This window comes from Stenella coeruleoalba (assembly GCF_951394435.1).
Source record: "Stenella coeruleoalba genome assembly, chromosome: 5".
NCBI lineage: Eukaryota > Metazoa > Chordata > Mammalia > Artiodactyla > Delphinidae > Stenella > Stenella coeruleoalba.
The window spans coordinates 139,281,530-139,302,730 of NC_137150.1; the positions used below are offsets into that span (position 1 = coordinate 139,281,530).

General features: G+C 44.8%; 1 protein-coding gene across 2 annotated transcripts in view; it reads right to left on the reverse strand.

Annotated features, from left to right (window-relative positions):
- DSCAM (DS cell adhesion molecule) overlaps window positions 1-21,201 on the reverse strand; it is a gene marked incomplete at both ends in the record, with an annotated part of 750,319 nt that overhangs the window by 145,518 nt on the left and 583,600 nt on the right. For both annotated transcript variants that reach the window (XM_079923135.1, XM_079923136.1), the window contains 3 exons: window positions 4,952-5,080; window positions 5,690-5,786; window positions 6,782-6,978. In XM_079923135.1, coding sequence (XP_079779261.1) covers window positions 4,952-5,080; window positions 5,690-5,786; window positions 6,782-6,978 — 423 coding nt within the window. The remainder of the gene's footprint in view (window positions 1-4,951; window positions 5,081-5,689; window positions 5,787-6,781; window positions 6,979-21,201) is intronic.

Sequence of the window (21,201 nt, forward strand, 5' to 3'; positions counted from 1 at the left end):
AGGATGAGACCTGCGGTGTTGGGCAAGAGCAGGGAGGCATCGGGACCCAGGGGAAGCCGCTTCTGCTTCTTGCTCTCCATGGAGAAGAAGCCTCGGTGAAATGGGGAAGGGGGCCTGAGAGAGGAGAAGGGAGGTGTGCAAAGGAGCTAGGCCCGGTCAGTGAGGCCCTGGGGAGAAGGACAGAGGCAGCCCAGAGGGGACGTGGGGACAGGCGGCCTGCCTTCCAAGAGGAGAAGGAAGTAGACGCACCGGACAGCATCAGCCAGCCGTGCACGGGGGACAAGGTGCTGGAAGGGGATGGAAAGGGGTTCTTGGTGTCCATCTGGAGGAGAAGCAGTGGCCACTAGGGTCTTAGTATGTGGCAGACAAAGCAACCCATGGGATTGGGGCTCCACGGAGAAAGCTGAACATTCCAAATGAGGGAGGCGAAGGCTCCTTTGCGTCTGCGCCCAGTCAGATGACACCAGGGCTGTTGCCACGGGGCCTGATCAGAGCAAGTGGGCCAGGAGATGGTCACTGGAGATACAAGCAAAGGAACTTGGGCTGTTTTGTCTTTCTTGGCAAATGGAAAATTAAGGAGCATCATCTGTTTTCATATCCTGGAAGGGATGTCATTTGCCAAAAGGGCTTAGGCGGTGGGAAGAGGGCCATTGGCCTCAGGTGCAAGAAATGTAAGAATATCCAATAATCCTGGCTGGCCCGAGGCAGAATCGTGCTTTCTCGGGCTGGTGACTTTCCATTGCTGGGGTTGGTCAAGCATAGCCTGAAGGATCGCTTGCAGGGACCCACTTTGCTAGGAATGTGGTCATACATTGTGTTCTTACCAAATTAACAAAAAAGTGGAAGAAAGCGTCTTTTAGGGGGATGATTTCATTGCCTAAAACTCAGGTTGAGAGTTAACCAGTAAAAAACTGTTTCTTACAAGACTAATATGTGTACTGGTCACTGTAGGTGATGCAAGGACATAGCACAGGGTTCCTCAGATGTAGTACCTACCCTGAGGGGTCACTAGATCCCTCAGGGGGACAACTACTCAGCACAGGAGACAGCTATTAAATAAACAGTCACAAGGTCACCAAATGTTCCAAGGCATACAGGGTGCTCTATGAGTAGAGAAAGGGCATGCCATAAACTGGGTAGTCAGGGAAGGCTTCCTGGAGGAGGTGACATTTAAGCTGTGACTTGCAGGATCCGTTTCTATGTACTCTGCCTATAAATTGCACTCACTTAAATTATGGCTGTACTGTTTATATACCCAAAACTTATTGAGGAAGCAACTAACACATGAAAATGCTAACACTTTTCCTACAGCAGTGACTGTGATTCCTGCCTGCTACTGATCGCTCCTTCCTCCCAGGCCTTTCAAACTGAAAGTGATGGAGGTCCTGGTGCAGACCTCAGACCATGGCTACCTGTCCATGGGCTTTTCCCCAAGTACCCCCGTGGTGCTCATTCTGACCCTCAGACTGCTGGGTTCCAGAACTGCAAGAATGCCTTAGCCATGAGCTTGGCTCTGTGTGTGTGTGTGTGTGTGTGTACTGTGTGTGTGTGTGTGTGTGTGTGTGTGTGTGTGTGTGGAGTAGAAGGATGGAAATGTATCCCTTGATTCTGACCATCCCCAGCTTCACAGATAAGGAGCTTCCTGCTTTAATTCTGTACAGTCCCATCAGTTACGCATTTGAAAATGCTGTTGGCGATAAACGTAATTCTTAGGTTTGGACTGCACGTAAATTAAATGCCACAAGTATTACTGAGCACGTCTTATGTGGCAGGCACTGTGCTAGGTGCTGGGGAAGCACTGAATCAGAGTCCCTGCCTTTGGGAAACTTACAGGAGACGTGGGAGACACTGAGGATCCTGAATGGGTAGCAAGTAGTTAAACAAACACAGATGGTCCTAGAGGCCTTTTACGTGTAAGCATTTTGGTGCACACTGGAGTAATACTAAAAGCTGCATTTATTACACGTTTGCTATGTGCCAGACGGTGAGTTGTAAATGCATTCCCTTCTCAATGAGAATTCACCAAATATCTGTGAAGTGCTGACACATGTTAGGCCTGTGCTAGGTCCAGGGGAACTGGGCAGGGCTCAGCGCATCCCACAGAGCTCCCAGTCTGGTAGGGCTGACATGTTAATATCATCAGTCACAGCTGTCTGACCCCATTCCCCAACTAGGTCACACTGTGCAGTACCAGGGCTTAGAACTTCACATATTTTTTGATGGACCAGGTAAACCCACAACATCATAAAAATGTCAGTTCTCCATTAAGCTAATAAACAAATTTAATGTGATCTCATTAACAATAACAAAAACATGCTTTTGTGGAGCTAAACGTGTTGATCCTAGAGTTATATATGGAAAACTAAGAAAACACTGGAAAGGAAAAGTTATAAGGGTGGACTGGCCTTATTAGATATTAAGACATAAAGCCTCTGTGATTAAAATGGTCTGGTACTGGTGCATTAATAGATAAACCAATGGAGTAGAATAGAAAGTCCAGAAATAGACTCAAGTACATATGGGAAGTTAGTATGTGATAGAGGTGGCATCTGAAATCACTGGGCAAAGGTGGACCTTTTAATAAATGATGTTGGGGCAACAGAAGACCCATTTTGGAAAAGATAAAACTAGATTCATCTCTCCCAGCATATGGAAGAGTAAACTCCAAATGGCTTGGAGATCTAAATCTTGAAAAGAGAGGGAAAGAAACAACATGAAGTACTAGAAGAAAAGAGGCTGAATTATTTTATGGCCAGAGGTAGAGAACAACTTTTCTAACTTAACTCAAAACCCAGATGTAATAAAAGAAAATATTGATAAATTTGAAAAACAAATACAGAGTTAAATACGTGATCACGCATGATGACACCTGCCAGGAAAGGAAGGGGAGAGACTGTAGGAGCACATGAGAGGGAGGCCTGGCCTTGAATGTGGACCAGGGATGAGTCCCTGTGGAGGTAACATGAGGAGTGGCGTCTAAGTATCAGGTGGGAGTAACCATAGTAACTGTGTGGTCCAGGAACAGGAGGGCAGCTTTTGAGGGACCCTTGTCGCAGTGATGCTGGGGGAGCCCATCTCACAGAGGAGGATGGTTTGGGGTGGGTACAGCTGGTAAGAGACAGGGCCACAGCTGAGCCAGGACAGGCTGGGCCGCAAACCCCTTTGAGGAGCCACTGGACCGTCACCATTGGACCGTCACCGGCACCTGGAAATGCCTGATGCCCTGAAGACAGGGAGGCACCGAGCTGCTCCCCTGAGAGACTGCGTGGGCACTAGCTCCCAGACGCACAGTCCTTCGGTCAGTGCCCAGCCAGAGAGGCTGGTGGGGTCTGTCCCTCCCTCTGAGGACTCTGCAGAGTGTCCGCATCATGCATGTCTGTGTTTCTGCTGAGTTCTCATTGTTGCCATCAGTTTCCAGGCTGTTCTCCAAGAGAACATGCTGGTCTCACCTAAGAAGCACTTCCTTTACTTCAAGACCTGGATCTCAGAACTTCTCAATCTTGGGTTCCATCCTGACCTTATTTGCTTAGAACGAAGGCAACGCCTCCTCTCTTCCTTTGACCCTGGGCAAGCCCGTTGGTCCTGATTCCTGAAAGATCCCTGTTGGGACCAACACTGCCCTCAGCTTGCTCAAGGGGCATCCTTCACCTCCACCTGCAGTGGACCTGCCACATTTCTAGGGGACAGTGTGACTGCAGCTGCTGTGCTCCTCTCAGGAGGCTTCCTCAGGTCCCATGTAAGCATCACCTCACTTCCAGGTCTCTGGCTGCGGCTCGGGGGAACAAGCCAAGCCATTTCACCTCCTCCGACGTCTTTTTTTACGCATTTCCAGCCTGTGACTTATCACCAGCCTCAAGCACTATTGCTGCAACCTCTAGTCTTGGTTTGATACAAGTTGTTTTCATCACCATGAGTTGCTTTCCTTAAGCCCCACCCCTTAGGCTTTTTCTGGACTTGTTTCCTACTCCCGTCTCACACATTCTCCTGCTCGTACTGCCCACTCATACTGAAACATTTCCTCCCTCCTGACCTGCCTTTCCAGCTGCCTCCAGCTTAATTTTTTACTCCAGCGTCTGCTCCAAAGATACTAAGTGGGTCACGACAGGGTGCTCTGAAGTAACGCACGGTGCCCGGAGAGTGAGAAGCAAGGTCACTTTCCTGGCCTCTGTGGCTCTGTCAACCCTTCACGTGCTGATGCTGCTAGAATTCCTCGTCTCTTTTGTGTCAAAGTCCAGACCAGGAGCCACAGCAGTGGTACCCTACCCTCGGCCTGATGGGTCCTAATGTTCCAAGTGACCTTGTCATTGTCACTTTAAGGCGATCAACAGGCAGGCCTGTCGTGGTCCTGACAGCTGTGGGTCTGTTTCATGTCCGAGCTCCCTGCGGGCCGGCCACTTGCTGGCGCAGAGGAAGCACAGGAGTGCTGGCCTACATTCGGGCCCATGGCCTGTCCCTGCACATCCAGGAGGGCCCTGCAGGGTCAGAGCCCATCTGGAGAAGACGTGGCCCTCTGCGCAAACCGCCACCACTCGGCTCAGCCCACAGACACTGAACACAGCTGGTACTCAGGGATTCGGACACGAGGGAAGCAAAGGGAAGCCAGGGAGGTAGAAAAAATAATGACAGGGGCCAGGTCGGGTCGGCAGCAGCCCATGCGGCCATCGGTGGTGACAGTGCCAAAGTGGCCACAGGGAGCAATCACATAGAGGTCCTGCTGGTTCAAAGAGAAAAGAGGCAGGGCTGACCCAACAAAGCCATCTCAACAGAAAACCATTCCCACCCCAGGAAATGTGGGTGTACTTCGTGCAAGGAAAGAGACAAACTGGTAAAAAGAGCCCCCTCTGAGTTTCCCAGAGTCCAGGTTCTTCTTACAGGTAAAATCCATTAGAAAGGCAAAAAATAAAAGGGCTTTCTGAAGTGGAAATGAAGTCGGAGGAAATCAAGGACTTACCTGATTTATTTTTGCATTCAATGTCATAGCCCGTGATGGGGCTGTTTCCATCAAATCCCATGGTCCACCTGAGGGTGATTGTACGTGCCTTCACATCTTTGATCTCAATTTCAGGAGGGTCTGGAGGCTCTGTGCAGTCAACAGGAAACCCGGGATCAGTTCAGATATTGTTCAGGCACAGACGCTAGTGGAAAAGCTGAGGGTGACTCACAAAAGCTTTGTCAGCATTTGACATGGGCAGACGATTTTTTTACCTGGAAGTATTTTTTTTCCCCAATCCCTTTTGAGGATGGAAAATTTTCACTTTTCAAATCTGCCAGTTTTCACAGCACTTGTAAAGCTGGACCAAACATGGGAGATTTCAGTGTCACTCTTCTGGTCTGGCTTGGGATCTATTAACTCAAAAACTATTTTGGCCCCAGATATTAAACTTTCATTCGGATCGTCTAGTATAAGGATCCCTAAAATTGAGCAAGAAAGGCACACTATCAGGGCTGCCCAGTCATCCAAACCCAATTCCTTTACAAACTTTGTTCCCTGTGTTTTGGGGCTGCATCTTGACATAATCATGAGACCTGCAAAATGGTGCTTTAGCGCCCACTTTGTACAGATTCAAAATTTTCCGAGGACTTGGAAGTGTGACACGTCAAGCTGAGGCCACACGGGTTCCCAAGCCTGGGCACACACTTACTGTCCTGAAACAGCCGTGTTTCTCCCCCTAGGCTATGTCCATCCTACCTTGCACTGTGAGCTGAATTATTCCACGGTCCTCCCCATAAGAATTGATAGCGTGACAGGAGAAGAAGCCAGAATCTTCTCTTACCGTTGGCAAAATCTATGCGTAAAGCAGAGAGAAATCCGTCTTACCCAGTAGAACGGAGCGAGGGAACAACTCAAGGGCTTTTGGCTGTAAAACGCTTCTCTCCACTCTCACCCTCCTCCCAGCCCCAAGCACACACATGTACACACTCACAAACACACACACACACACAGGGACACACAATCCTGAGAGCAAATTATTTCAGCACAATTGTAAATGTGCAGATGGAGAGAGGCAATGTAGACGTTCCACGTCAGCTGCCAGCTTGTGAAATTGGATGTGTAATTTAACGTAGGATGCACGGTCAGGTTGATATATATTCCCCATATACTTTTTTTTTTTTAATCTCATAGTGGATTTTTAAAGCATTCAAAGCAGCCCTGCCTGAAAAAACAGATCTATAAACACCGCAATAAAGGTTTGGTCTCCCAGGACTCCAGGATTGGACCCTGGGAGTGAATCAATATTAGCGTTTCAAACACAGGACTTTTTCTTTCCATGTGTGTCCTACGGCATCGTTTCTCCCCCATATTAAAAGAATCACCCAGCTAACTGCCAGTGGTGCTGAAAGTTCTAAGAGACTGCAGTACTTTTTTATGTTGGGTTTTCCCCCAAGAATCAAAATATTTTCCTTCTAATATTTTTTGTCCAAGAACCCATCTAATTTTTCTTTTTACAGGAAGTTAAAACATGTGCGCAACATACGCTGTCATTCCGCCAGGATTAACTGTCATTAAAAGACTCGGTTTCTCTCTTTCTTTTTATTATTACGGTTGGGTTCCCTGCCATGTTCCCAATAATTTTACTCTTAACAATTTTACGTATGATAAGGCACTATTTTGGCAGGCTACTCAGCAATCCCATTATGGGAAGGGGGAGAGACAGTGCTTCGTAGATGTTTCAAAAGCTGATTTGCTATTGGCTACCCACATGCACCGACTTATGTGAAAAGACAGGCTTATTCTGCCCATGAAGGTAGCTTCTCATCTGCCATGTTTGTCATGTTTTACCTGCAGAGTGGAAATCACCTCCTCTCCCAGCTCCTTGACGGACACGAGATAGCGGGCCATTTCGGGGTTAATGATTCTGTCCTCCTTCTCCCAGCGGACTATGATAGGCTTCTCGCCATGGGCCGTGCAGCTCATTTCCTTCTTCTGACCCTGAGTGGCCAGGGTGGTGTTTGGATAGGACGTAATCATCGCAGGAACTGAAAACCCAAAAACGACACAACTTACTCGGCAAAGCAGGGTTCTCAGCTTCCCCCACCTTAACACGCAGCTCAGTTTTTTTTTGCTTTCTGGCTGTACTGCGCGGCTTGTGGGATCTTAGTTCCCTGACCAGGGAGCATGGAACCCGGGCCCCTGGCAGTGGAAGCACAGAATCCTAACCACTGGATCTCCAGAGAATTCCCGAGGAGGTGTTTCTTTGAAATAAAATGCATTCAGGAAACTGCTGAGCAAGAATCATGATCAAGATAGTTGGAAGGTGGCAGAAAAATGAAACTGGACTAAATGAGCCTTAAGCAGAAATTGCCCTGTGGTTTCATACTCGTGCAGTGTTACTCTCTTCCAATCCCTGTGGATGGCAGACCCACATCCCCTAGAACACACAGGACAATGATGTGACTTGCTTATTGGATGGGAAAGGGGGCTTCCATTGAGAATTACACTCCTTCTGTAATCTCCTACATTTCTAACTCTCCTTGTCAGCTATGGGAACGAAACCTTGCTAGTCAACTGAGATGGAGCCCTGGCTGTTGCTAACCAATCCCTGAAGTGACCTCTCGACATCCCATCCCACGGCTGGCACAAACTTTTACAGTCCTGTGGAAACCTTGGACCTATCCTTCTCCCATCGTTTATAGCAGGGAATCTCATCCCGATGCATTGAGAGAACAGGAACCTTTATTTGTGAAACTTGTCCAGTTCCCTCTCTCCACCTCAAAATCCATCTATAGACTCCCATCCTGGGCAATATTCCAGGAGACATGAGGCGCCAGGCCCATGCCACAGACCACCTAGAAATGCTGGACAGTGTGTAACAAACACCTTTTAAATGCATACTAACTTTATAAGAAAGTGAGAGAAAACCCAGGAGCCAGAAACAAGGCTCCAGGTATTACAGTGCTGGTGCTTTGACTGCCTGTGAGGCAGGTGATAAAAGGGAAACCTCCATGCAGAGCTCCTCAGAGGGCTCTATCCTAGGAGCAAGCCAATCATCAAAAAACAGTCAATACATAAGACCGCACGATGGCAAAGGGAGAAGCAAACTGCCTTGGCTTGTGTTGCGAATGAAGAAAAACCATCTCCCTTGAGCATTTGTAGCTGGTCTGACTCTACATAAGTTTGGAGTCAAATTCCTGCTAAAGGATTGATGTGATGGCGACCCTAGTTTGGTAATGGGCCTGAGGAATCCAGCAAAAGCAAACAAAAACACACTCCAGAAGGATGGGTCCTTTATCCAGGCCCATTGAGATTCTCCCAGATGAACCTTCTCTAAACATGAACTCACAAAACAAAAATATAAAACACATGAGGAAACAATCTACTCTCGTTGAGAATCAGCACCCGCCGAAGACTTCAGATGCTAGAATTCCCAGACACAGAACCTGAAATAATCATACACTAAACGTTTAAAGATATTTTTAAAACATGAGAGAAGGAAGATGGCGGAAGAGTAAGACGCGGAGATCACCTTCCTCCCCATAGATACACCAGAAATACATCTACACGTGGAACAACTCCTACAGAACACCCACTGAACGCTGGCAGAAGACCTCAGACCTCCCAAAAGGCAAGAAACTCCCCACGTACCTGGGTAGGGCAAAAGAAAAAAAAGAAAAAACAGAGACAAAAGAATAGGGACGGCACCTGCACCAGTGGAAGGGAGCTGTGAAGGAGGAAAAGTTTCCACACACTAGGAAGCCCCTTCGCGGGCGGAGACTGCGGGGGGCGGAGGGGGGAGCTTCGAAGCCGCGGAGGAGTGCACAGCAACGGGTGCGGAGGGCAAAGCGGGGAGATTCCCGCACAGAGGATCGGTGCCGACCGGCACTCACCAGCCCGAGAGGCTTGTCTGCTCACCCGCCGGGGCAGGCGGGGCAGCGAGCTGAGGCTCTGAGGCTCGGGTTTCGGTTTCGAGCGCAGGGAGAGGACTGGGGTTGGAGGCTTGAACATAGCCTGAAGGGGTTAGTGCACCACGGCTAGCCAGGAGGGAGTCCGGGCAAAAGTCTGCACCTGCCGAAGAGGCAAGAGACTTTTTCTTCCCTCTTTGTTTCCTGGTGCGTGAGGAGAGGGGTTTAAGAACGCTGCTTGAGGGAACTCCGGAGACGGGCGCGAGCCGCGGCTAAAAGCGCGAACCCCAGAGACGGGCGGGAGACGCTAAGGCTGCTGCTGCCGCCACCAAGGGGCCTCTGTGCGAGCACAGGTCACTCTCCACACCCCTCTTCCGCGGAGCCTGTGCAGCCCGCCACTGCCAGGTTCCCGGGATCCAGGGACAACTTCCCCGGGACAACGCACAGCTCGCCTCAGGCTGGTGCAAAGTCACTCCGGCCTTTGCCACCTCAGGCCTGCCCCGCACTCCGTGCCCCTCCCTCCCCGCCGGCCTGAGTGCGCCAGAGCCCCCGAATCAGCGGCTCTTTTAACCCCTTCCTGTCTGAGCAAAAAACAGACGCCCTCCAGCGACCTACACGCAGAGGCGGGGCCAAATCCAAAGCTGAGCCCCTGGGAGCTGTGAGAACAAAGAAGAGAAAGGGAAATCTCTCCCAGCAGCCTCAGAAGCAGCGGATTAAAGCTCCACAATCAACTTGATATACCCTGCATCTGTGGAATACCTGAATAGACAACCAATCATCCCAAATTAAGGAAGTGGACTTTAGGAGCAAGATCTATGATTTTTTTCCCTTTTCCTCTTTTTGTGAATGTGTATGTGTATGCTTCTGTGTGAGATCTTGTCTGTATAGTCTTGCTTCCACCATTTGTCCTAGGGTTCTATCCGTCCATGGTTTTTTTTTAAACATTTTTTTCTTAATAATCAATTTTAATTTTAATAACGTTATTATACTTTACCTTCTTTCTTTCTTTCTTTCTTTCTTTCTTTCTTTCTTTCTTTCTTTCTTTCTTTCTTTCCTTCCTTCCCTCCTTTAGACAACAAATCATCCCAAATTGAGGAGGTGGTCTCTGACAGCAAGATTTATGATTTTCCCCCATTTACCTCTTTTAGTGAGGGTGTATGTGTATGCTTCTGTGTAAGATTTTGTCTGAATAGCTTTGCTTCCAACATTTGTCCCAAGGTTCTATCCGTCCCTTTTTTTTTCAAATAAGAATTTGTAAATTCCATAACTTTATTATACTTTATTTTATTTTTACTGTATCTTCTTTGTTTCTGTCTTTTTTCCTTCTTTCCCTCCTTCCTTCCTTCCTCCCTCCCTCCCTCCTTTCTTTCCTTCTTGCCTTCTTTCCTTCTTTGCTTCTTTCTTTCTTTCTTCCTTCCTTCCTACCCTCCTTTCCTTCTTTCTTTCCTCATACTTCTACTAATTCCCTCTACTCTTTCTCCCTTTTATTCTGAGCCGTGTGGATGAAAAGCTCTTGGTGCTCCAGCCAGGAGGCAGGGCTCTGCCTCTGAGGTAGGAGAGCCAACTTCAGGACACTGGTCAACAAGAGACCTCCCAGCTCCACATAATATCAAACGGCGAAAATCTCCCAGAGACCTCCATCTTAACACCAGCACCCAGCTTCACTCAACGACCAGCAAGCCACAGCGCTGGACAACCTATGCCAAACAACTAGCAAAACAGGAACACAACCCCACCCATTAGCAGAGAGGCTGCCTAAAATCATAAGGCCACAGACACCCCAAAACACACCACCAGACGTGAACCTGCCCACTAGAGAGACAAGATCCAGCCTCATCCACCACAACTCAGGCACTAGTCCCCTCCACCAGGAAGCCTACACAACCCACTGAACCAACCTTAGCCACTGGAGACAGACATCAAAAACAGCAGGAACTACGAACCTGCAGCCTGAAAAAAGGAGACCCCAAACACAGTAAGATAAGCAAAATGAGAAGACAGAAAAACACACAGCAGATAAAGGAGCAAGATAAAAATGTACCAGACCTAACAAATGAGGAGGAAATAGGCAGTCTACCTGAAAAAGAATTCAGAATAATGATAGTAAGGATGATCCAAAATCTTGGAGATAGGATGGACAAAATGCAAGAATCAGTTAACAAGGACCTAGAAGAACTAAAGATGAAACAAGCAATGATGAACAACACAATAAATGAAATTAAAAGTACTCTAGATGGGATCAATAGCAGAATAACTGAGGCAGAAGAACAGATAAGTGACCTGGAAGATAAAATAGTGGAAATAACTACTGCAGAGCAGAATAAAGAAAAAAGAATGAAAAGAACTGAGGACAGTCTCAGAGACCTCTGGGACAACATTAAATGCACCAACATTAGAATTATAGGGGTTCCAGAAGAAGAAGAGAAAAAGAAAGGGACTGAGAAAATATTTGAAGAGATTATAGTTGAAAACTTCCCTAATATGGGAAAGGAAATAGTTAATCAAGTCCAGGAAGCACAGAGAGTCCCATACAGGATAAATACAGGGAGAAATATGCCAAGACACATATTAATCAAACTGTCAAAAATTAAATACAAAGAAAGCATATTACAAGCAGCAAGGGAAAAACAACAAATAACACATAAGGGAATCCCCATAAGGTTAACAGCTGATCTCTCAGCAGAAACCCTACAAGCCAGAAGGGAGTGGCAGGACATACTGAAAGTGATGAAGGAGAAAAACCTGCAGCCAAGATTACTCTACCCAGCAAGGATCTCATTCAGATTTGATGGAGAAATTAAAACCTTTACAGACAAGCAAAAGCTGAGAGAGTTCAGCACCACCAAACCAGCTTTACAACAAATGCTAAAGGATCTTCTCTAGGCAAGAAACACAAGAGAAGGAAAAGACCTATAATAACGAACCCAAAACAATTTAGAAAATGGGAATAGGAACATACATATCGATAATTACCTTAAATGTAAATGGACTAAATGCTCCCACCAAAAGACACAGATTAGCTGAATGGATACAAAAACAAGACCCTTATATATGCTGTCTACAAGAGACCCACTTCAGACCTAGGGACACATACAGACTGAAAGTAAGGGGATGGAAAAAGATATTCCATGCAAATGGAAACCAAAAGAAAGCTGGAGTAGCAATTCTCATATCAGACAAAATAGACTTTAAAATAAGGACTATTAAAAGAGACAAAGAAGGACAGTACATAATGATCAAGGGATCGATCCAAGAAGAAGATATAACAATTGTAAATATTTATGCACCCAACATAGGAGCACCTCAATACATAAGGCAAATACTAACAGCCATAAAAGGGGAAATCGACAGTAACACATTCATAGTAGGGGACTTAAACACTCCACTTTCACCCATGGACAGATCATCCAAAATGAAAATAAATAAGGAAACACAAGCTTTAAATGATACATTAAACAAGATGGGCTTAATTGATATTTATAGGACATTCCATCCAAAAACAACAGAATACACATTTTTCTCAAGTGCTCATGGAACATTCTCCAGGATAGATCATATCTTGGGTCACAAATCAAGCCTTGGTAAATTTAAGAAAATTGAAATTGTATCAAGTATCTTTTCTGACCACAACGCCATGAGACTAGATATCAATTACAGGAAAAGATATGTAAAAAATACAAACACATGGAGGCTAAACAATACACTACTTAATAATGAAGTTATCACTGAAGAAATCAAAGAGGAAATCAAAAAATACCTAGAAACAAATGACAATGGAGACACAACGACCCAAAACTTGTGGGATGCAGCAAAAGCAGTTCTAAGGGGGAAGTTTATAGCAATACAAGCCCACCTTAAGAAACAGGAAACATCTAGAATAAACAACCTAACCTTGCACCTAAAGCAATTAGAGAAAGAAGAACAAAAAAACCCCAAAGCTAGCAGAAGGAAAGAAATCATAAAAATCAGATCAGAAATAAATGAAAAAGAAATGAAGGAAACAATAGCAAAGATCAATAAAACTAAAAGCTGGTTCTTTGAGAAGATAAACAAAATAGATAAACCACTAGCCAGACTCATCAAGAAAAAAAGGGAGAAGACTCAAATCAATAGAATTAGAAATGAAAAAGGAGAGGTAACAACTGACACTGCAGAAATAAAAGAGATCATGAGAGATTACTACAAGCAACTCTATGCCAATAAAATGGACAATCTGGAAGAAATAGACAAATTCTTAGAAATGCACAACTTGCCAAGACTGAATCAGGAAGAAATAGAAAATATGAACAGACCAATCACAAGCACTGAAATTGAAACTGATTAAAAATCTTCCAACAAAGAAAAGCCCAGGACCAGATGGCTTCACAGGCGAATTCTATCAAACATTTAGAGAAGAGCTAACACCTATCTTTCTTAAACTCTTCCAAAATATAGCAGAGGGAGGAACACTCCCAAACTCCTTCTTCGAGGCCACCATCACCTTGATACCAAAACCAGACAAGGATGTCACAAAGAAAGAAAACTACAGGCCAATATCACTGATGAACATAGATGCAAAAATCCTCAACAAAATACTAGCAAACAGAATCCAACAGCACATTAAAAGGATCATACACCATGATCAAGTGGGGTTTATCACAGGAATGCAAGGATTCTTCAATATACACAAATCTATCAATGTGATAAACCATATTAACAAATTGAAGGAGAAAAACCATATGATCATCTCAATAGATGCAGAGAAAGCTTTTGACAAAATTCAACACCCATTTATGATAAAAACCCTGCAGAAAGTAGGCATAGAGAGAACTTTCCTCAACACAATAAAGGCCATATACGACAAGCCCACAGCAAACATCATCCTCAATGCTGAAAAACTGAAAGCATTTCCTTTAAGATCAGGAACAAGACAAGGTTGCCCACTCTCACCACTCTTATTCAACATAGTTTTGGAAGTTTTAGGCACAGCAATCAGAGAAGAAAAGGAAATAAAAGGAATCCAAATCGGAAAAGAAGAAGTAAAGCTGTCACTGTTTGCAGATGACATGATCCTATACATAGAGAATCCTAAAGATGCTACCAGAAAACTACTAGAGCTAATCAATGAATTTGGTAAAGTGGCAGGATACAAAATAAATGCACAGAAATCTCTGGCATTCCTATATACTAATGATGAAAAATCTGAAAGTGAAATCAAGAAAACACTCCCATTTACCATTGCAACAAAAAGAATAAAATATCTAGGAATAAACCTACATAAGGAGACAAAAGACCTGTATGCAGAAAATTATAAGACACTGATGGAAGAAATTATAGATGATACAAATAGATGGAGACATATACCATGTTCTTGGATTGGAAGAATCAACATTGTGAAAATGACTCTACTACCCAAAGCAATCTATAGATTCAATGCAATCCCTATCAAACTACCACTGGCATTTTTCACAGAACTAGAACAAAAAATTTTGCAATTTGTATGGAAACACAAAAGACCCCGAATAGCCAAAGCAATCTTGAGAACGAAAAAAGGAACTGGAGGAATCAGGCTCCCTGACTTCAGACTATACTACAAAGCTACAGTTATCAAGACGGTATGGTACTGGCACAAAAACAGAAAGATAGATCAATGGAACAGGATAGAAAGCCCAGAGATAAACCCATGCACATATGGACACCTTATCTTTGATACAGGAGGCAGGAATGTACAGTGGAGAAAGGACAGCCTCTTCAATAAGTGGTGCTGGGAAAACTGGACAGGTACATGTAAAAGTATGAGATTAGATCACTCCCTAACACCATACACAAAAATAAGCTCAAAATGGATTAAAGACCTAAATATAAGGCCAGAAACTATCAAACTCTTAGAGGAAAACATAGGCAGAACACTCTATGACATAAATCACAGCAAGATCCTTTCTGACCCACCTCCTAGAGTAATGGAAATAAAAACAAAAATAAACAAATGGGACCTAATGAAACTTCAAAGCTTTTGCACAGCAAAGGAAACCATAAACAAGACCAGAAGACAACCCTCAGAATGGGAGAAAATATTTGCAAATGAAGCAACCGACAAAGGATTAATCTCCAAAATTTACAAGCAGCTCGTGTAGCTCAATAACAAAAAAACAAACAACCCAATCCAAAAATGGGCAGAAGACCTAAATAGACATTTCTCCAAAGAAGATATACAGACTGCCAACAAACACATGAAGGAATGCTCAACATCATTAATCATTAGAGAAATGCAAATCAAAACTACAATGAGATATCATCTCACACCAGTCAGAATGGCCATCATCAAAAAATCTAGAAACAATAAATGCTGGAGAGGGTGTGGAGAAAAGGGAACACTCTTGCACTGCTGGTGGGAATGTGAATTGGTTCAGCCACTATGGAGAACAGTATGGAGGTTCCTTAAAAAACTACAAATAGAACTACCATATGACCCAGCAATCCCACTACTCGGCATATACCCTGAGAAAACCGAAATTCTAAAAGAGTCATGTACCAAAATGTTCATTGCAGCTCTATTTACAATAGCCCGGAGATGGAAACAACTTAAGTGCCCATCATCGGATGAATGGATAAAGAAGATGTGGCACATATATACAATGGGATATTACTCAGCCATAAAAAGAAACGAAATTGAGCTATTTGTAATGAGGTGGATAGACCTAGAGTCTGTCATACAGAGTGAAGTAAGTCAGAAAGAAAAAGACAAATACCGTATGCTAACACATATATATGGAATTTAAGGAAAAAAAATGTCATGAAGAACCTAGGGGTAAGACAGGAATAAAGACACAGACCTACTGGAGAACGGACTTGAGGTTATGGGGAGGGGGAAGGGTGAGCTGTGACAGGGCGAGAGAGAGTCATGGACATATACACACTAACAAATGTAGTAAGGTAGATAGCTAGTGGGAAGCAGCCGCATGGCACAGGGATATTGGCTCGGTGCTTTGTGACAGCCTGGAGGGGTGGGATAGGGAGGGTGGGAGGGAGGGAGACGCAAGAGGGAAGAGATATGGGAACATTTGTATATGTATAACTGGTTCACTTTGTTATAAAGCAGAAACTAACACACCATTGTAAAGCAATTATACCTCAATAAAGATGTTAAAAAAAAATGAGAGAACAACAAGATGTTATCAAAAACAACCAGGAAGATTTTAAAAGAAGTGAAACAAATTTATAGTTTTCGCCTGTTTTTTAACCTCATTTTCCCAATCACGGAAAGAAAGACCCACCCTCTTTATATCCCACCTCGGAGCCTTCCAGTGCCCCATCCCTGGGCACTTGACCACAGAAACACTGGGCCTTCTCCTGAGACTGGCACATACTGGGGCGTGTCTTCCCCAAGGCCGGTCGGGAGGGTTTGAGACAAACAAGCCAGAGATCTACCAGCTTTGTAGCCTGAAACCCCATGAAAGACCCTGCACTGTGACGTTTCTCTACAGTCAGTGGGTGTGTGGCAGAGATAACAAGATGTGGAGTGGGCAGAATCGGAACCTAGGAAAAGACGCACTGTGAGTCCCATATTTTAAAGAAAGCCGCTTACAGCCATGGTGAGATTCCTCTTCCCGCGTATCTGAGAATTGGCAGAACTGGCTCTACCATCCCTAAACTTTGGTCTTCATCCCTCTCTTCCTCTGGCTTATTTAAGAAAAGTTTTAATTTTATTAACAACTTCACTGAGGTATAATTAACACACCACAAAATTCTCCGGCTATAAGTGTACGAATGAGTGGGTTTTAGTATTGTCTTTGTGTCCTAGGGTGGCAGTAGCAAATGACCACAGGCTGGTGGCTTACAACAGAAATGTATTTTCTCACAGTTCTGGAGGCTAGTCCACAATTAAGATGACGTCAGGACTGTGCTCCCTCCAAAGGCTCTAGAGAAGAATCTTTCCTTGCCTCTTCCAGCTTCTGGTGGTCCTCGGTGTTCCTTGGCTTGTGGCAGCTTGGTTCCAATCTCTGCCCTCATCTTCACATGGGTACTTCCTGTGAATGTTTCTCTGTGTCTTCACACGGATTTCTCGTAAGGACAGCCATCATTGGACTTAAGACCCGTTTTCATTCAGTATGACTTCATCTTAACCAATTACATCTGCAAAGATCCTACTTCCACATGAGGTCATATTCTGAGGTTCCTGGTGGACGTGAATTTTGAGGAGGCACCATTCAACCCAAAACAAGTGTATTTACATTATCCAACACACACACACACACACACACACACACACACACACACACACACACACACATTACTAGTACAACCCAATACAAGTATATAGAGTTGTATGATCATCACCACCTCAAATTTTAGAGCATTTAGATTACCCCAAAAGATTCTGCCTGTCCATTTATGGATTCTTTCCTTTCCCACCCCCAGTCCTAGGCAACCACTAATGGACATTCTGTCCCTCTAGATTTGCCTTTTTTGGACATTTCCTATAAATAGAATCCTACAGTGAATACATATTTTTTGTCTCTAGCTTTCTGGAATTTTTCCACTGTGCATGTTTTCAAGGTTCATACGTACTGGAGTCTGTACCCAGTACTTTTGTTCCTTTTCATTACTGAGTGATAGTTCACTGCGTGGATAGACTACATTTTGTTCATTCATTCACCAGTTGGTACACATTTGAATAGTTTCCACTTTTTGGATTTTACAAATAACGCACACATTTGTGTAGAGGTTGTTGTGCTGACTTATGTTTTTATTTTTCCTGGGTAGGTTGCTAGGAGTGGAACGACTGGGTCACAAGGCAATTGTATGTTTAACACTTTGGGAAACTGCCACACTATTTTCCCAAGTGGCTCCACCATTTTGCAGTCTCTATGTAAGACGATTGGGCATGGAAAGAATGTTCCCCTTCAACCACATGATGGAGACAGGCTGAGCAGCTGCAACCAGTCTCCTGCAGACACTTCAAGATAATTGGCCAGAGACAACCTGGAAAAATGCCCCCAAATAAGCAACCTAAGTAGCCCCTATTGTGTGCAACTCACTCCGAGTTCGCCTGTGTGCTCTTCCACATGTACTTTGCTTCGAATAAACTCTGTCTCTATTTCACAATCTTGGTCTCTTTGCCGAATTCTTTCTTCAAAGAAGACAAGGACCGAGGTCGTTCTTGCAGCGCTTCCACTGCCAGAATCAGTGGGGGAGCTCCAAGAGTAGAGATTGGATAAGCTGCAAGAAGGTGAGCTGGCAAATTCTGCTCCAGCATGATGCTTCCTGGCTGTGGAAACCCCAGGTCCACCACGGTCCTTCCACTACAGAGGAGTTGAGGGTGGTGAGGAAGGTTCCAGGAGAGGGAGATGTCTGCCACCTGGGAGAACTAAGCAAACACAGGGACTGGAGCTATCCCTCCTCTGAGATCTTGAAGGCAGAAGGCTTCCAGCAGTGGCCTGTGTGGGAGCATGAGAAGGGTCTATGGGTCTGTGAACCCAGGACGATGGTCCCTTCCCCATTTCTCCTCCTCACTGAGGACAAGGTCTGAAGCCCTGGGAATTCAACAGCCCCAGGTAAAGGAGCCATGGACTGGTCCAGATAGCCACCAACCACGGGATGCCAGCAGAGAGGAGGCTGGTAAGCACACCACTGGTAGGGCCCAAGGGCGGCACGGCACCCTCTTCAAGAGTGTCTCCCACAGCAGGGGAGGCTGGGCTGAAGCTCCAGGAGGAGTAGGGAGCAGAGCGGGCCTCTCCCCCCATCTCCCTGCTCCTCCCTTTGTCTTTGCATTATCTGTCATCAAACAGCTCTGGCTGCTACTGAACACTTTTGAACAGGGGTGTGGAACTTGGACATCTTATGTGTGGATGGAGAGCTGAAAGAGGAAGCTCACAGCGTGACCAAGGGGGACCTGGACAAAACCTTTGGACACCTGTGCTTGGGGCCGTGGAGCACACCTGCCCTGTTGCGCAGAGCCCCGTGTGTGACCCCGGCCTGCCCAGTGCGCTGTGATGCCTGGGATCACTTTCCTGAACCTGGTGGTGGGGAGAGGCCAGGCTCATCTGTGAGGTTCTTTGGACATGTCTCCTTATCAGTTTTCCTTTAAACATGGAGTAAGAATTTTCTTTATAGTGGCATCATTTCAGTAAACCTCAACCATAGGGAATATATTTATGAAAAAATGAAGCAATCATATATCGTGTCTAAGAACCCCAAAATGCCAATGTTTTAGCAGCAGGGGAAAGTCCCTGATGCTCTCTGTTTAATGTTTACAAGCAGGACACATGACTTCAGTTAAGTTACTTTCCTGTCCATGGCAGATGGAAACCCACCCTGGGAGAGTGGCAGGCTACCAGGGGTGGGACCACCAACAAAAGGGAAGGAATGAAAGAGCTGATATGAAAGAGGCAAGTGTGACAGCACTGAATAGGCATGAACCTCAGGACACATGGTGATGTGGGGGCCACTTGAGTCCAGCAACTCCGGTGTCCCTCCTCTCCTCACCCCACACTCATCTCAGCCACCCCTGAGTGTTTCCGGGGGCTCCAGAGGACCATCACTGTAGATTTTTAAATGATGTTCCTGAACCATTAAAAAATGTTGAACTAGTCTGGTGTGGTTGGTTTAAAACGATTTAAAATACTTAAGATTTCCTTCCAAAATGGCTAAAAAAACATTTTAAGTGTCCAAGAGGGTAGGAGAAGTCAGTTCTGTGGGCGATTTACTCTGTGCTCAGGGACTCAAAATCTCTATATAAGCATCCCTGAAGGTCTTCTTTCGAAAAATATACCAGAACGAAAGATGGTGCTGTCATTTTCCTGGGAAGGATTTGGAGGGAGGGCCACTGCCACTGCCACTGCCAGCAGACGACTGCCCTTGGTAGGATGTCCTCAGCAGTGGGTACCAGCTCCTCGAGATGTACTCAGGGATGCTCAGTAACGTGAGTCAGGGTAACTGTTCCTGGTGAAAAATCCTTTTCCACGATAATGGCAAACCCCATATTTGTATATGTTGTAAAATTACTTGTAAAGTTGAAACACAGTTGACTTTTTAATTAAAAAAATTATGTTCTAAGGAGGCAAATTATTTGAGAATCTCAAGATGCTTTCTTTTGCTTCTACAATCACTTCATCTTTTAAAGACAGGAATTGGTTTCCCATAGTAAGATTTATTAGATAAAACTGAGGGCCAGAAATGTAGAAGAAAATGGGAAAGTTAATTAAAGTATTCAAGAACAGGACAGTTTATGTTATGTCTAGCCCACACTAGACAACTCATTGCTGAGGAAGACACATAGGTGACAAAATATTTATTTTCATTTGGATGTATATCCATGTTTAGGTATATTTTGAGTTTGTTTTTTTGGGTTTTTTTCTGTTTTTTTTTAATTGAATGCAGATTCTTTAAATTCTGTGGTGCTTTACAATTTTCAGAAGTTTCACACACATGGTTTCATATAATCCCATAATAACCCTTTATAAAATCCCTATCCCTATGCATCTTTCTCTGACTTACTTCACTTAGTATGATAGTCTCTAGGTCCATCCATGTTGCTGCAAATGGCACAATTTCATTCCTTTTTATGGCTGAGTAGTATTCCATTGTATACAGGTACCACATCTTCTTTATCCATCCATCTGTTGACAGACACTTAGGTTGCTTCCATACCTTGGCAATTGTAAATAACGCTGCTATGAACACTGGGGTGCATGTATCTTTTCAAATTAGTGTTCTTGTGTTTATTTTGATCTAGACCCATGAGTGGAATTGCTGGGTCATGTGGGAGTTCTGTTTTTAGTATTTTTAGAAATTCCATACCTTTTTCCATATTTTGAATTTGAAGCAGGGAGTTGCTCTGATGCTTTGCCTCCATGGGGGCTGTGACGATGACTATGGGCCTCATCCTAACAGATGTTGAAGTGTGGGCGTGTCCAGGGGTATGAGGGACTGAGCCACGGCGTACAGGTGGGGAGATGTGTTATGCTGGCTGGTGGCTTTCACATCTTAAATGCAATGGAGGGTGGGGACCCCATCAGAAACGCTCATGGCTGCAGGGATTTGGGGTCCTGGGTGAGCTTGTCCAGGATCTCAGGCAGACAGTGGGTTTGTGTGAAACTGACATACAGGGACACTGTGGGACTTAGAAGGTAATGAGTCAGCTCACGTTCACGTCTGCAGAGGTTATACATCAGGACTTGGTTTACTGTTTTATTGGTTGCCTCAATTTAAGGAAGAGATGGAGGAAAAGCTGATAATGAAGACTAAATATCTGAAGCCATTGCAGGCTACACAGCCCTAAATATTGAGAAATGATTCTTCTAGTATGAAAGATTCAGCAAAGAAGTCTGATTCATCTGAGTCAGCAAAGAATCACTCACACCATTGACAAATGAAATTCCC